The sequence below is a fragment of the Papaver somniferum genome, chromosome 3 (genome assembly GCF_003573695.1).
Source record: "Papaver somniferum cultivar HN1 chromosome 3, ASM357369v1, whole genome shotgun sequence".
NCBI lineage: Eukaryota > Viridiplantae > Streptophyta > Magnoliopsida > Ranunculales > Papaveraceae > Papaver > Papaver somniferum.
In genome coordinates, this window is record NC_039360.1 from 111,027,985 (window position 1) to 111,045,805 (window position 17,821).

Genomic DNA, 17,821 nt, shown 5'->3' on the forward strand with positions numbered 1-17,821 from the left:
AGCAGTCAACAAGGAGTGCAACCAAGTGCTGAACAAAGTGTAGAACAACAAGGCAGTGAACAAGGGGTGCAACCAAGTGTTGAACAAGCCGCTCAACAAAGTGCAGAACCAACTGCTTCACAAGTTACACCCCACCATGAAATTGAACCAGTTGATCCAGTGCCAACAGTAGAAGAAGAAGGACAACCAAGTGGTACCCAAAAAGCCAAAAAAGGAAAAGATGGTGTAAATAAGGATATTGCTAAGAAAGCATCACATCTTGTCCCTCAGCACTTGAAGAAGAAGGGTATTCCAGCAGGCACAATCCTTGGGCTAACGGCGGATGGAGGAAAATTGCTATTTGGATACAAAGACTCATGATCCAGAGAAATATACGAAACCGAGGTAATAAAATTAATATTTTTTTATTAATGTATTGTCTATGTGTTATATCGTAATATTTGTATTAAGAATTTTTTTATGTACTTTAATAGGATCATCAAGATGCGGTCCGTCTACTCAAACCTACCGCCGCACCAACAAAAATGCTTGCGTGGCCTTTATCCGGTGAATGTGAAAGGTTCAAGTCAATTGTTGCCAACTCGGGGTTAGCTAATGTTGGTTATTCGGTGGATAGGTACTTAGTTTTATTTCCGATTATATATAATCGGAAATAATGTTTAGAAATTACTACCGAATATACACAATCTATTTACTAAAACTTGGTTTCTTATGTATATAGGCATGGATCTATGACCACTTCCCTATCCTAAAGTTGGCCGGAGAGAACCCGGGGTGGTGCAAAGGTACTCCTAGAGGAACAAAGTATATATTTGAAGACAACCGTTCTAGGACAAAAGAGCATCATTTGATTCGCATGAGGGAGATTTTGGACCAATTGAAGGCCTCAGACGTATGCTTTGATCCATACAAGGAAGATCGAGCCAGTGGGCATATAAATGTTCGGTCGGACTTGTCCCTTTATTTTGGACCATTGTGGCACTCCTCTAGGTGGTTCCAAGGGCCAATATAGAAGGTTAGACAACCCATATTCGGAAGTTTGGGTAACTGAGTTGACTTCCGATTATTGCAAGTTCAAAATTTAAAAAGTATCAGTTTTTCCCAAATTCTGATTTTTGGGCCATCGTACATTCGGGACTTTACAAAAAAAAATTATCCCCCGAATATTACAAGTTCAAAACAAACCATGCCATCGCTCTAGATGGTTCCAAGGGCCAATATATAAGGTTAGACAACCCATATTCGGAAGTTTGGGTAACTGAGTTGACTTCCGATTATTGCAAGTTCAAAATTTTAAAAGTATCAGTTTTTCCCAAATTCTGATTTTTGGGCCATCGTACATTCGGGACTTTACAAAAAAAAATTATCCTCCGAATATTACAAGTTCAAAACAAACCATGCCATGGCTCTAGGTGGTTCCAAGGGCCAATATAGAAGGTTAGACAAACCATATTCGGAAGTTTGGGTAACTGAGTTGACTTCCGACTATTGCAAGTTCAAAATTGGAAAAGTATCAGTTTTTCCCAAATTCTGATTTTTGGGCCATCGTACATTTGGGACTTTACAAAAAAAATTATCCTCCGAATATTACAAGTTCAAAACAAACCATGCCATGGCTCTAGGTGGTTCCAAGGGCCAATATAGAAGGTTAGACAACCCATATTCGGAAGTTTGGGTAACTGAGTTGACTTCCGATTATTGCAAGTTCAAAATTTAAAAAGTATCAGTTTTTCCCAAATTCTGATTTTTGGGCCATCGTACATTCGGGACTTTACAAAAAAAAATTATCCCCCGAATATTACAAGTTCAAAACAAACCATGCCATCGCTCTAGATGGTTCCAAGGGACAATATATAAGGTTAGACAACCCATATTCAGAAGTTTGGGTAACTGAGTTGACTTCCGATTATTGCAAGTTCAAAATTTTAAAAGTATCAGTTTTTCCCAAATTCTGATTTTTGGGCCATCGTACATTTGGGACTTTACAAAAAAAAATTATCCTCCGAATATTACAAGTTCAAAACAAACCATGCCATGGCTCTAGGTGGTTCCAAGGGCCAATATAGAAGGTTGACAACCCATATTCGGAAGTTTGGGTAACTGAGTTGACTTCCGATTATTGCAAGTTCAAAATTTGAAAAGTATCAGTTTTTCCCAAATTCTGATTTTTGGGCCATCGTACATTCGGGACTTTACAAAAAAAATTAGCCTCCGAATAATATAGTCGTGTTTAGAAATATCAACCTAATCGGTAGATAAAAATTTAAGTTCGCTACCGAATGTCCTTTTCGGAGGAAATACGTGTATCGTTAGCAACTGATTGTAGTGCATCATTGATACGAAACCTCAACGGCCATATTTTCAGAAACCTCAACGGCCATATTTTCAAAAATTAGAGCCGTTGGAACTCTAATCTATATAAGGAGGGTAACCCCTCTCAGTTATTATTGAGTAAAAAATCAGAATGAAAAACCTTTTCAGTGGCAAGTCCATCATCAATCGACAACATACTTCGAAGATGCAAGCGAACAACTACATCAATTGTAGCAATGGAAGAAGAAATACAAAAAAGGAACAAACAACCCAAAAAAATTAAACCATCGTTAGTGGCAACGAAGGAGGAGGAAGAGGAAATCAAGGCTAAGAAGCGAGGTCAAGAACAATTCCATCAAAGAGAAAGATTAAAACAAGTTGAGTAAGAGACCGAATGGATAAAAAATTATTACATTGTGAAAGATCTACCCGAAGAACAGCAGGACGATCGTATATTTTGGATTAACGTTTCATTTGGTCCTTTTGTTGGTAAGTACAAGAAGCCACGCCACAATTATGAACCATCCCATGTTTCTTCAAGGGTGCATCATGTTATAAAATTGTGCATCGAGTACAACCGTATTCTTGCTAGGCACAGAGACGACAGGTTTGCGGCACAAGATGCTTATTCCAAGTGGAGAGGAGAGTCGTTTCTACATTTCGAATCCGCGTTGATTGTTGCATCTCGGACTGGGAAAAAAGAATAACATGTGATGTTTGAGTGCTGTAAATTCAAACTTGTACAAATTACATGTTCGAAAAAAAAAACGATCAAACATCGTCATCATCCGAGGGGATCAATTCGAGTAACTTAGCGGGAAAGTTGTTGTCCATAACGCGATCCCAATCAACCATGTTGGACTCATATTGTTTCACCCAATCCTTGCAATGGTTCATCGGGAAGTAATCGTGCCACTTACTCAACGGAGGTAACGGACAATCTTTCTTTACTCTTAAACCGATAAAAAGCATTTCATTCACAAATGCCATTACGATTCTTCTATCTTTAACCGATTCGTCGCAAGCCGTTCTTGTGGGTTCAAACGTCATGCTAAGTCCATACATAGGAGGAACAAAGAAATGTACCACGCAATTTAAAACGTCCGCTAGGAGATATCCAAATTTAGGCATTGTCATCCAATACTTGGATCCGATTGTCTTCAATCCCTTTCGGCACTTCACACGCGCAACTAAGTCTTTGAACTCTTGTTCTTTGTCGTATCTATCTCCTCGCCTCATCATCTCCATATAAAAACCCTTGTCCTTCACTAGTTGTACCGCCATCTTATTTCTTAAATATTGGCATTGGGTGACATCTTCGATATCCGCCTCTCTAAAGTAACCCATTTGTTCCGTAGCGACGTGAAACCCACAATTTCCATCCCCATCAACCTCGTCGGTCGAAAAAACAAATGGAATGATAAGTGGAGGGAGTTGTTCAAAATACTCTTTGTATATTGTATATGTGGATCGATTTGGTCTTCCATTAAGATCTCTAGGGCAACGAAGAGTACCTTTGTCCTCTTTATAGTAAGAATTTCCATTGGTTGGGTTTTTTGCGAGGCGTTCATTTGCTCAACAACTTCTTCGACAACATTGGGTTGACTTACTTGAGAAGGCTCTGTAGAGATCTTTGGCCTTACTTGTCGGGTGTTTGGTCCACTTTGATCATTTCTTGGACGACCTCTTTTCTTAGGTTCCGGCTCATCTTCAAATTCGTATTCCGAACGCTCGTGCCTAGACAATATTCTTTTATTAGACAAATACTCCTTCAACTCTTTTCTTTGGATGGTCCTCGACACTTCGGTGTTCGGCCTACCGGTGTTCTTTTGCTTAATAGGTTCATCAACCTCCCTTAAACAAGGGTGAAGGGCTTCCTCCAAATTATGCATCAATATTTGCTTTTTGGTGTCGTTTGATGTAGGGTAACGCTCGGCTATTCGTGCACACAATTCCGACTCCAAGAAAGACGGACCATCAACTACCGGGGTGTTCGGAGTGAAATTTAATTGCTTCCAAAATGGATGAATATCATTGATGTCAATCACTTCAACATACCTACCCAACTTATGACGACACGGGAGTCCAATACCTATCATATCCTTGCAAACACAAACCGTATTCTCGTCATCATAAGTTTTATATAACTTCAATTTTTTCATCATGCGATTTATTTCCCATCTTGAAACTTTATGAACAACTCCCCTTAGAAGCAATTTTTCCTTAATATGTTCCATCGGGAATTGGTGTACACTAAATTGCATACATTTCCTAATCTTTACGAGATCACGATTGGTGAATTCGTGGATTGCTTTTTGGATCGACACAACTCCATTTTGACTACCAATTAGTATTTTCTTTAGTCGACCATGAGACCCCTACGCAATGCTTGTCGCCTCGTTCTTGAAATTATGATATTCATATGTCCATGCAAACACAAACCTCTCCTTAATCGTTAACCATTGTTTTTTACAATACTCAACCGGTTTTGGGTAGTCCGTGCCGTATTCATCCTCAAATTTCTTCAAGTTACATTCGTAAATTTCCTCGGTCATCGACCAAACGATTTTGTCCCATGCTTTCATGAACATTTTCCAAATAATTCCATCCTCCTTCCACTTTTCTTCAAATAACCTATCCTCTTCCTTACGTTCTTCCACAGTTAATTTACTAATGCGCTCATCCTCTTCCTTTGACCTCTTGGTACCCTTCCTTGGTCTTTTAGCTCGGAAATGATGATGGCAATTGGTTTTGAGATTGCATTGAATGTGCCACGTACATTGCAAGTTTTGGGCTTCCGGAAACACTACCGCTATTGCATGCATTAAGGATTGATCGTTATCCGTTACAATAACCCTTGGAAAATTATCACCGTTATAAATGGACCTCAACGTCTCCAACATCCAAATGAAACTCACATTGTTCTCATGATCCATTAAACCCCATGCAATTGTAAACGTGTTTTTGTCCTAAGTATGGCAATCAATGTTCAACAATGGCATGTTATACTTGTTTGTCTTATAAGTAGCATCTATCAACAAAATTTGATGAAAGCATTGAGCCAATTGGATCATTTCGGGATGTGCCAAGAAAATACGAACCACTATACCATCCTTTTCTTCCCTTCTCAAGGTGTAGCCGTGTAACTCCGCTAACCACTCCGATTGTTGCATGACCGTTCTACCATCCCATTCAGTCCTTTTGATCTTAGCTAGGGCCGACTTAATTGTAGACAAAGAAGACAAGTTGTCGGGGTCGTCCGCCTTTATTTTACTTAAGATCGCACTCGCTTTTTGGATCCGCATAAACCTCACCTTCTGCATTTGATGTTGTTTTAACTTGGCAACCATTACATGTCCAATTAAATCCAACGGATCATCATGGTTGTGACAACCGTTATCAACTTTATACATTTTATACTCTTTACCTTTAATACCATCGGGCTTATAGAAGACAATCTTAAATGGGCATCCTATCTTATTGGTATTGCTTAGGTATTTCCTATTCGTCTTCCGTACGTACTTACTATTCTTTCCCTCGTGACTCTTTCGCGTCCCACCTCGCTCACAAATCATTTCAAATCGAGTGTCACTAACATGATTATTTTGAACTACCACGCACATGTTATCTTTTGCCTTGTTCATAAGCCATTCCTTTGCCTCCTTCTTACTTCCAAATGTCTAAACGTGCATAAAACAAAACAAATCTAATAAGCATAACCATTTAACATATAAATTTTGAAAAAAAAAAAGTAGTAATGAGTATACCAAATCGTTTGCATAGTATAGGGAAGTGTCGGGCCTCAAATAGAAATCATCAAAAAACTCTTCAACGGCCTGCATATGAAAGAAACAAATTATTATACAATAATCGGAGGTTATTAAATAAGTCAGACTGCCGAATATACTATATTCGGAATCCTATCGGTTACCCAAAACACCCGATTTATGCAAATGAATGTACACAGTTTACTGAGTGCAAAAAATGATATAATCGGAAGCTAAAATATATGGTAAAACAGCCGAATATAAATAACCGGGAGATAACTTTAATCGATAAACATCCGATTTTCAAGTTTTCGGAAATTTTATTTTGAGGCCACTGTTATATTCGGCAGTCAAATAATGTTAAACTATTACCGATTGTAAAGGATAAGAATACTGAGTTTTGAAATTTTTTGAGGAATTCGTTTTTGGGGCCATTCGGGGGTAAATAACTCTACATAACTACCGAATGTAGATTTTTTTGGAAAACCAGTTTGGGGTTTTTTTCTCATATTCGGCAGTAAACTACTATCTTGGAACCACCGAATATACATATTTGGTACTCTGTGTGTTATATTCGTAAGTTTATTCGAGAAATTATCTACCGAATCTGGGTAGTTCATGGCATTCAATGCATGCAATAATCGGTTTTTCTTGTTTACAAAAGCACACAAACGCATGCAAATCGAGTATTTGAGTTTCTTAACACGATACATGTGTTTTACATGCATCGTTAGCTTCAATATCAGGCGATTCTCCATTTTCTTCCATGAAAGGGTCGTCTAGGTTTTCCTCTCCGCAAAAGTCTGGATCATTCAACATATACCCCAAATCGTCTTCGCCATGGTTCTCACCTTCTTCTTCATATCCATCCATTTTTGTAGTGATAAAATGGGTTTTCCCTTTTTTCCTTCACCTTCTTCTCTATAACTCTAACAACTCAAAAATGAAAAAGAAATGAAAAAAATGAAACAAAAATCATTCTAATACTGCACCGACTACAATCGGAAGTCTGGGTAATATTTTGGCTTCCGATTGAAATCGGAGGATAAAAATGTTATCATATCCTCCGAATATATAAGGGTAATTTTTCCATTACGAATGACGCGAGATAAGGGCTTGCTACATTTTCCCTTTGGGTGACCTTTTTTGTTTTATTGTTGGCCCCTAAATCCTTTTGAGTGGCCCCTAAATCCTTTTGAGTGGCCCCTAAAAACGCGAGGAAAAATAACTAGACTCAGCCGCACATACATCTGAGTTAGAAGCCAAATGGTTGATAAATGATTTCTCTTCAAAATACTAGACTGTCGACCGTGGTAATGATAAGAATTTATATTGGCACCCTTTAAAATGGATAAGGGCAACTCTGAGCCTTTTATTGATTCCATTCAACTTTCAGTTCTGGGAGACTGACAGTATAATCTCCTGCGCAACTCTTCTTGTATTGTCAGTTCCAACTACCGCCTCTGAATTGATCTGTTTGCCCGTTTCGCTCCAAATGGCTAATTCTCCTTCTTTCGCTTACAAGCTCTCCATTGCACCTAATAACTCAAAATTAAACATAAGAGATGCAATTCACAAGGATAATAACAAAGAAAGCATAAATACTAGATATAAAATTAGGTGTTTTACAACACCTATCACGAACACGTCCTCACTCTTGGCCATTTCAATTTTCAATAGCAGATAAAGTGAAAACTGGAAAAGCCTGTAAGTATGACAGTTTACAATATAGATGCATGAAACTATTGATTGCCATCCAGAATATGATTCATATGGTGTATGACAACACGTTCACTGGAGTTGCACCTGTATCTATTCAGTATCCCATCATTATTCAAGATTTTTTCCCTGCGGCCAATTATCAACACATTTTCCCGTATATATTTGAGGTCATATGGTTCATATTTGAATGATCTTTTCCCTGCATACGAATTTCTACAAACCATGACTTTTTCTTGTACCACACCATCTTCCAACAACAAAAGAAATCCAATGCAATAAAATAAACCCAATATCAAAATCATAGAAATGATTAATTAAAAAAATCATAACGGAGTGAGAGAGAAAGTTACTTCATGGAGGTAGGTTGTGTGAGAAAAGTAATAGTCGAATTATGTTGTTAGTGGTGGTGAAAAGGAATATGATTCTACATATACTTCTTATTAGATTTAAAGTGTTTTTTTTTGTTTATGGTCATAGTTGATGAAAAGAGTTCGATAAAGAAAAACTGATGTCCTGAGTTCAGAGAAAAACATGGATGCAGAAAAGCAAGTATACCTTATTGTGTGATATTGGAAATCTGGTATGGAAAACTCTGGAAAGATACAACAACGTATCTTGCACCTTGTCCAGAAATAACTTTCCTACAGAACGAAGAAAGATCAAGAGTTTTCACTATAAATTTTAATATTTACTTGAAAACAAAGACAAACATTTAGAACAAACATTTAGTTTTTGATAACACAAACAAAAAATGGTGGAGGAGATTACCCGAGTAGTTCTCGAAGGTGATTGGAGACAACACCGATCATGTGCACTTTTTGTAACCATCTGCAAACAAACAGATGCAAAAAAAAAGAAACACAACCACGAATAAAAAAGAAGAACAACATGCAGACGATAAACCCTAAAAAAACCCTCAAATGTTCGTTAGAGGTGCACCGAAGCGGTGTGATTGATTTGGGTTGGACATTTTATAGAGAGAGGCCGAACTAAGAAGAGTGTCTTTTTAATATGATAAGAAACTACAACGAGCTATTTGGAACTAACGCTATATTTTCCAGAAAAAAACTCCACCAACATAATTTTGTTTACATTTATCCACAAATTCTTTATAAAAAAGATGTCTAGAATTTTACACTTTTGGTTAGTTTTATTTTTCTCTTGTTAGAAATGTTTTTTCTTTTTGAAATTTACATTCCAAAATTTCTGCGCAAGGGCCTTATATTTGTAGCTACTAAACACAATAAATTCTAACAAAAAGAACTCTTTTTAGGAAATAATGATAGTATTTTTATATTCACATTTATTTCGATATCATGTTCCAATATTTTCTTCCTTGTTATTTTGATATCTTTGAAAATTATATTCCCATTTTTTTTCTTTGTAAATCACTCCTAATAATTTTTTTGTTTTTTTTTTATTTGTATAGGAAATCAGACTTTTTTTTTCTGTTGCTGATAAAGAATTTTTGTTTTCTTTGGAAATCATACTCCTAATGATTTTGTATCATACACCAGCATGATACATCTACTGGTACAACCTTCTCTGCACCCTTCAATTCAAAGCAAGAGCACCAACACAAGCTAACTGCAATTCATAGCAACCAACCATCTTCTCAGTCACACTGTTACATCCCTTTAGCTCATATAAAGACTAATTCAGATACCCATTTACTCAAACCCATAGCTGCACCACTATCCACAGGTACCCATTTAGAACTGCAGCTGCAACTCTAGCTAGCTGACTGCAATATACAACTCAACAACATCACAACACTGATAGCAAACTCATTATTTTCTAACTCAGCCATCGAGCGAGCTCCATTGTTCCCTGTAATTCAACACAACTCAAATCTAATCAGTTCTTCCTTCTTGCAGTTACAACTCAACTGCAACTCCAGCTTCAGGTCATACTATCCATTCACATAGTACCAGTGTTGCAGCTTCATGCCATTCTTACTAGATAGAGCAGCTCTATCTTCTTCCTGATTAAATTTCAGTGTCTAATAATAGAAATCATCTCTTCTTCTTAGAATTAACCATCAACAGCATCATAACACCTTCTTGCCTCCTGTTTTACAGCCTCAATTCTCTCACAACCCATCTTCTCAATCACCAATTCCTTGAACTTCTTCCCATCTTCAATTGCAACAACAATTCTAACCCAATCTTATTTCATCTGATTTGAATCTTCACACCAACAACACCACGAGTTTAACTCTCTTATCAGCTTCATAAACCTGTCTATATCTTTTATCTATCATTGCAGCATCAATATCATTTCCTCCATCTTATTTCCATATGCTGGTCACTGCCATTGGCACCAATTTAGTCCGCACACAACCAAACTCCATATGAGATACAATCTCACAAGTTTGCATCTCTCAATACTGCTTCAAGTCCAGCACAACCCAATTTACTTTGGGTTTTAGGTATTACATCTTATTTGTAGATGTGTATTGAAGTTTATTTTCTGACATGTGTAATGGGTATTGAAGCTAATAGAGCATTTGTTCCAATATTTGTTTTGTCTCCATGATTTTCAGATTGGTTTGACTTTCTAGACTTACAGATTGGTTTAGCTTAGGCTCCTCATTAGGCACCTGTGCAAGAATGATTATCAAGATAATGTTGCTTCTTTTACATCTGGTTTTCAATCCTACAACCTATAAGTGTTGCCACATCTAAAGGCATTGATACCGTGATGTTCTTGTTGAGAAAACTGATTCACTTGTCCAGTGATCAGTTTGAGGGGGAATGTTAGAACACCTTATTGTAGTATATTGTCTACTTGTCATTGTAAACCAATTATAGTCTGACATGTGTAATGGGTCTTGTGATGTGTCCAGTCTAGCCGTTCTATTCGATCCCATCTGCTTTATATAGCAGTTGTCCTGTATTGTTTTCCTTATCTGTTTGGTAATACAATTCACAATCAGTCACAAATTTTACATGGTATCAGAGCCAGGAGGGGAACCTTTCTATTCTTCCTGATCTTGTGAAAATCAAACCTCTGTTAATGGAGTTTCTTTATCTTTGCTACCACTCATTACAAAAATCACAACAATTCATCTTCAACATCATAAATCAAAATCAAAAACAACAATCTGTACATACAAGAACAACAACCAACAACAAAACAACAACAACAACTAACAACCTGAAGGGGAATTTCGACTTCCTCACACAAATATGTACAATTACAACCTGAAGTGGGATTTGGACTGTTTTCAAACCTATTTTTCCTTTTTTGTTTCTTTTCATTTTAGTTTTAAGACCCGAATTAGCTAGTTCTTGTTTCGGTTTCTTCAAGTCTTGCATTCAATTTTGGTTTTGGGATAGAGGAACGATTCAAGATCTACTGTTGTACATCAATGTTTGTGGCGGTGATTTGTGGAGATCGAAATTGGGGATAAATCTACTTCATCCTTCTGTCCAGACTGTCTTGTGATGCTTTTATTTCGTTGATTTTTCGTCAAATTGGTGAAAACTCGGTATGAATTTTAGATAAGTTCTTTCACCATCTCCTGTTTTAAATTGATCTCATGTTGCTCAAATATGTTTTGTGGTGATTGTGGAAATCAAATTTGGCGATCAAGTTTACTTTATATTCCAGATTTGAGATTGTCTGTGAGGTTTACTTCTCCAATGAAGGGGATAGATTTGCACATTTACTCTGAAGAGTCTTTATTAGGTATTTCAGTGATTTTTCATTACTTTGGTGAAAACTCGATGCTAATTTCAGATACGATCGTCCTACATCTTCATTTTTCACTAATTTGGTTCCAGATTGGTGAACATCAATGGAATTATTGTAGATTTATTTTAATTGGAACTGTTATTTTCGGTGGTTTCATTTCCTGTGGTTATAAATTGTGCAATCTCTGATCCGTGAGGCCAAGGAAGAGTCTCTTCCATATTCAATATTGGATTTCATGGATCCTACAAGTGGTTAATTTCCTAGTGCTAGTTGTATGTCATGCATCTTATCTTCTTTTGGTCAAGTAAAGTATGTGCAGTTGTTTTGCTTGCTATAGAAAGTGCTCAGGTCATTTGAACAAGCTTTTTCCAGTGTTTGGTTTAAATGCTAGTGTGATCAGAGATCCTTTTTTTTTGTGATGAGAACCACAACTACAAGAGGTGATTCATTTGCAATTCAGAAAGGTGCCCTGCAAGTATTGTGATAACATCTGCAACTAGTTTCTCAACATCTGCAACTATTTTTTCAATAAGGCAGTGTCTGGCAAAGGTTACCGGTGGTGAACTCTTTTACTTCAGTTGATGTTCATTGCAGATTTCAAAATTGCATACGTCCAGGGTCTTTTGTTTGAGTTAAAAGGCGGTGTGTCTCCATCTAGTGCTTATAAAGCTTTTGCAGTAACATGGTTCTATTATGCAGTCACATATGGCAAACTTTGCAGTACACTAGTGCTTAGTTTGAGGGGGAATAATGCCAAAATCTTAAAATCAATACAAAATCGAGAGGAAAAATACCATGTCACAAAATCTCTTCTTCCTCTTTGTATTCTGTATTAATGGAGGTTTGAGTTTCACGGGATCAAAAAGAATAGAGAGGTTCCCCTCCTACTATATGATACCATGTAAGATCTGTGACTAATTGTGAATTGTATTTCCAAACAGAAGGAAAACAATACATGACAACTGCTATATAAATCATATGGACTCGAACAGAACGGCTAGATTGGACATATCACAAGACCCATTACACATGTCAGACTATAATTGGTTTACAATGACAAGATGTAACAAAAGATTAAAATGTTTTTAAATTTGGGATCTTTAGCTTATTTTCTGGGTATTGAAGCTTTACATGATTTTTCTTCTAATACTTTACTTCTTACTCAAAACAAATACTCTCTTGAGATGTTAACAAAGTTTCACATGGTTGATTGCAAACCTTGTAAGTCTCCAGTGGCTAAAGGAAAAAGAGTTTTATTATATGATGGCACTCTCTTAGAAGATCCTTCTCATTATAGAAGCTTGGTGGGGGGATTACAATATCTTACCCTCACAAGACCTGATGTAAGTTTTGATGTTAACTATGTAGCACAATTCATGCATCAACCTACAAATATTCATCTTCAACTTGCTAAGAGGATTTTAAGGTTTATAAAAGGCGCATTGGGTACTGGTATTATTCTTGGGGTTGGGGACTGTTCAAAGATTACAGCTTTTACTGACAGTGATTGGGCTAGATGCCGTGATTCTAGAAAATCTACTATTGGGTATTGTGTGTATCTTTTTTTTTTGATAAGAAAATAGATTGAATTAAAACTATTAAATTGATACATAGTTTCTATCCTTGTCCAGTTTTCCTTTCAAGAAATCTGGTGGATTGATATAAGAAATTCTACCAACATAAACTCTCGAGTGTTTTGCTAAACAGGCAGCTACACTGTTAGCATCTCTCTTAACCTGAGTACATGACCAATTTGGATAATTTTTCAAAATTAAAATACATTCTTGCACAACACCATTAGTTGTCCACTTTATTGACCCTAGATTGCCATTGATGGCATTGATCACGTTAAGACAATCTCCTTCTAATTCCAGAAATTTTATGTTTTTCTCCTTAGCCCACTTCATAGCTTCTAGAGCAGTTACATCCTCAACTTGCTCCTCATCTACTTCTTGTCCCTTCCCTCCTGTTGCTCCACAGAATGTCCCCGCATTGTTATGGAGAATTAGTCCAAAACCAAATGGTTGATCCTGAGATATGAAGGAAGCATCAAAATTTAATTTCAAGTATTGATCAGCTGGAGCCTGCCAGAAGTTTATCACATTCACTGTATTATCCCTTGGCATTGGCAAGATTTCCTTTTCACAGTCATCCACAAAGTCTTTTACAGTAAGAATAAATCTATTAAGGTTTAGTTGCTTCTTATCAAAGACTATAGCACATCTTTCTTTCTAGATGCACCAGACAGTACAACATATATATCTGACCTTAGCCTGCATTGGTGCATCCCAAAAATTGTTAGCTGTAAACAGATCTGTCAACCATGAACATATGTTATTGTAAGGAATAGTAACTAGGGTATGGTCAAGAGCAAACCAAATTCTTTGAGTTACTGGACAATCCAATAACAGATGTTGACAAGATTCTTCATCATTCTTACACAGGGGGCAAGTAGGTTCAATGTTACTAACAACCTTGTGAAGCTTATCTCTTGTTGAGACACATTTTTGAATAATCCTCAAAACAAAGTGAAGAAATTTGGGAGGTAGCTGAACTTTCCAAAAAAAAATCCATGGGAAATTTGGAATGGGAGTATTAAGAGCTACTTGGGATTCCTGCAACAAATGTTATAGGAAGATTTAACAGTAAAGGATCCATTCCTGGTACCCAACCATCTCAGTTGATCATTTCCTATCAAAGGAATTCTAATCCTCATAACCTGCTCAACAATATCATTAGGAAACAAGGCATTTAACAGATTAAGATTCCAAGCTTTGGTATCAATATCAATTAGCTGAGACACGTTAGTCATGTGTATACTATATCTATCACTAGGAACATGTTTTTTTAGACTTGGAATCCAAACATCTTTCCAAATGTTAATATCATTACCATTAGCAATTTCCCAATAGGAGTTTTTCTTAACAATCTCAAGACCATGACAAATTCCTCTCCAAATCCGTGACCCATTACTACTTATAGCATCAGACAGGGGATTAAAATCAGGGAAGTATTTATGAGCCATGATTTGCACCCATAAAGCATCATGCTCATTAACTAATCTCCAGGCAAGTTTAGTAAGGAGGGCTTTATTGAATTCAACAACTTTCCTAATGTTTAAACCACCTATATGTTTAGGACTAGATACTACATTCCAAGATTTAGGGAACCATTTTCTACCATTGGTGTCTTTGTTCCAAAAAAACCTTCTTTGGATGCTATCTATTCTATCAGTAACCTTTTTTGGCATAGGGAAAACAACCATTTGATGACTGGATATAGCTCCAAGAACATTTTGAGATAGAACAATCCTACCAGGTTGATTAAAATGTTTAGATTTCCATAAAGATAATCTACCATCAAATTTAGATAACATACCTGAAAAGGACTCACTTTTATCCCGTTGCAGCAATAGAGGCACACCTAGATACTTATCTTGTAAGGCCATATTTTTAATGTGCGAAATTCCAGTGATTTCCTGCTTCACATGATTATCAGTTTTTTTACTAAAATCCATAGATGACTTATCAAAGTTGATGGCCTGACCTAAAGCTTTACTAAAATCATCAAGAATAGTATTAAGATTTCTTACCTCTTTAACATTAGCTTTCGTAAAAATTAAGCAGTCATCTACAAAAAATAAATGTGAGATAGCAGGAGCAGATTGAGTTACTTTAATACCTTTAATCTTGTTTTTGGCTTCAGCATTAATAAGATTTTTGGATAGCACATCCATACACAAAATAAAAAGGTATGGAGACAGGGGATCACCCTGTCTCAGTCCTCTAGTTGGCCAGAATTATTCACCAGGGACTCCATTAAGCATAACAGAGGAGGAAACAGTAGACACGCATTAGTTGATTAAATGACACCAATCATCACAGAAGCCTAGAGATTTAAGACAATCCTTAAGGAATGGCCATTCTATCCTATCAAAAGCCTTCGACATATCTGATTTCAAGGCCATAAGACCTTTTTTAGATCTGTATTTTTTCATAGTATCAACTAGCTCATGGGAAATGACAATGTTATCAGTCATCAGCCTTCCTTGAACAAAAGTTGCTTGGTAAGGAGAGATAATTTTAGGAAGCAGGGTATTTAACCTATTAGCTAAGATCTTAGATATAATTTTATAAGAGGTGTTACATAAGCTAATAGGTCTAAAGTCACCACCAGTGTTAGGGAAGTCTATTTTAGGAATAAGAGAAATAAAATTATGGTTATTTTACTTTAAGAGAAATTTACCTTGAAAAAAGCAGTGAACCATTTTCCCAGTATCCTCTCCAACTATGTCCCACATATGCTGGTAAAACCCTGGTGGGAAACCATCAGGGCCTGGTGAAGTCCAGGGTTTCATACTAAAAACTACTTCCTTGATTTCCTCTTTAGAAGGTAATCTCATCAAACACAAGTTATTAGCATTAGTAACACAAGCATTTATACAATCAAAGATCCTAGCATTGTGAATATGATTACTAGTTCTGCTAATGGAGGAGAAATGGTTTCTAAGATTGACAACAATATCATGTCTATCAGTTAACCAAATACCTGTATTATCCTTAATAGATTCAATACTAGTTTTTTTCCTTCTAAAATTAGACCTAGAGTGAAAATAACTAGTATTTCTATCATTAAATTTAAACAAATCATCCTTTTCTCTCTGCTTCCAGTAGTCTTCTTCAACAGTCTGTCAATAGTTCAATTGTTTAAGGAGGTTAGCAAGGACAGGATTATCAGTGTCAACTATACCCTGAGAGTATAAACTTTCAATTTGACCTTTATTATCATTAAGATTAAATTGAATATTTCCAAAGCATCTATAATTCCAATCCCTTAAAGCAAACCTAACTTGTTTAAGAGAAGATTTATGCTTAAAGGCAACTGAACCATTATTTTTAGCCTTCCAATTGTCACTCACAATATCCTTACAAGAGGAATCCCTAAGCCAACATTTATTAAATTTATTGGGTTTCTTGGCAGTGTTTAAATTCTTTGAACTAGTAAGAACAATAGGGCTATGGTCACTAGCTATAGGAGCCAAATGATAGACATGGCAATCAGGGAAAAAATTAAACCAGATTTCATCACCTAGAAATCTATCTAACCTTTCTTGAATCAACTCAGCTTCATGTCTCCTATTAGTCCAAGTAAATAAATTGCCAGAAAAGCTTATATCATGAACACCTAGAGTATTAACAAAATCATTAGCATTGTTCAACATAGTTTGAGAGTGAGGATTCCCACCAGATTTTTCTATATTACTTAGAATGAAATTCATGTCACTAAGTAAAATCCAGGGATAAGCTATAGTTTGCCTATATTGCCAGATGAAGTCCCATTGGGCTTCTCTATTACCATTGGGAAGGGCACCATACATATATGAAAAGGCTACCTTAGTTCTACCATCAAACTGAAAAATGCAGTTGATTACATTGAATTGAGAACTAACAATCTCTAAACTAAGACCATCTTTCCAAAGCAAATAGAGAACACCAGACAAACCAATAGAATCTACAATGAAAAAATTAGGATACTTCAGAGGTTTAATGAAAGAGGACATTTTCTTATGACCTGTTTTGGTTTCACATAAGAAGATAACATCAGGATCATTGGTGTGAATTAAATTTCTCAGATGATTCCTGGTATCTTTATTTCCATAACCTTGGACATTCCAGGACAAGAGCCTCATGCTTCCTTTAATATAAGAACCCACAGAACAACAATAACAGTAATGAGAACAATAGATTAAACTAATTCTAAAATTGAAAAAACCAAAGAAAATTAGGGATTTCAAAAAGATTTAAGGTAGAGAAAATAACCTGATAATTGGCATAACTTCTTTGTTGATTTTGTGTAACAAAACCTCCAATTTGAGCAGATAATTCCTCAATTGCTTTCATTGCCCCATTGTTGTGTTGATAATCCATTTGAAGATCCATTACAGTTCTGTTAACGTCAGCTTCGGTTCCCCCCATCATTGTATTATCACTCTGAAATATTGGGTTGTTGTGGGTGAAGAGATTTTGGTTAGAGTTTGTTCCAGATGAGGAGATATCATCATCTCTGATTCTCTTATTTTTCCTAGCCTCACTTTCGTCTTGAATTTCAATATTTGGTTTATCTGCCAAAGATATGGTACCCTCTGAAGTATCCATATTACTATTCTCATCCGTATTGACGATTTAGGCTGACAAAAAAAATTCCCTTCTTCAGTCAGACTATATTCAGCAAATTCTGAGTCAACCATTGCTTCCACCTTATGCTCTTGACCCAAACGCTTACAATTTTCTTCCACATGATCGACCACCCAGCAGTCTTTA

At 36.3% G+C, this 17,821-nt stretch overlaps 1 protein-coding gene across 1 annotated transcript; it reads right to left on the minus strand.

Annotated features, from left to right (window-relative positions):
- Positions 1-13,099: 13,099 nt before the first annotated feature.
- LOC113359854 lies at positions 13,100-17,428 on the minus strand. Its single transcript, XM_026603426.1, has 6 exons — positions 17,365-17,428; positions 16,351-17,195; positions 15,747-16,188; positions 14,221-15,131; positions 13,769-14,116; positions 13,100-13,639 (listed from the first exon to the last, which is right to left on the minus strand). Exons 1-6 carry the CDS (start codon positions 17,426-17,428, stop codon positions 13,100-13,102), a joined length of 3,150 nt encoding a protein of 1,049 aa, XP_026459211.1.
- Positions 17,429-17,821: the final 393 nt, after the last annotated feature.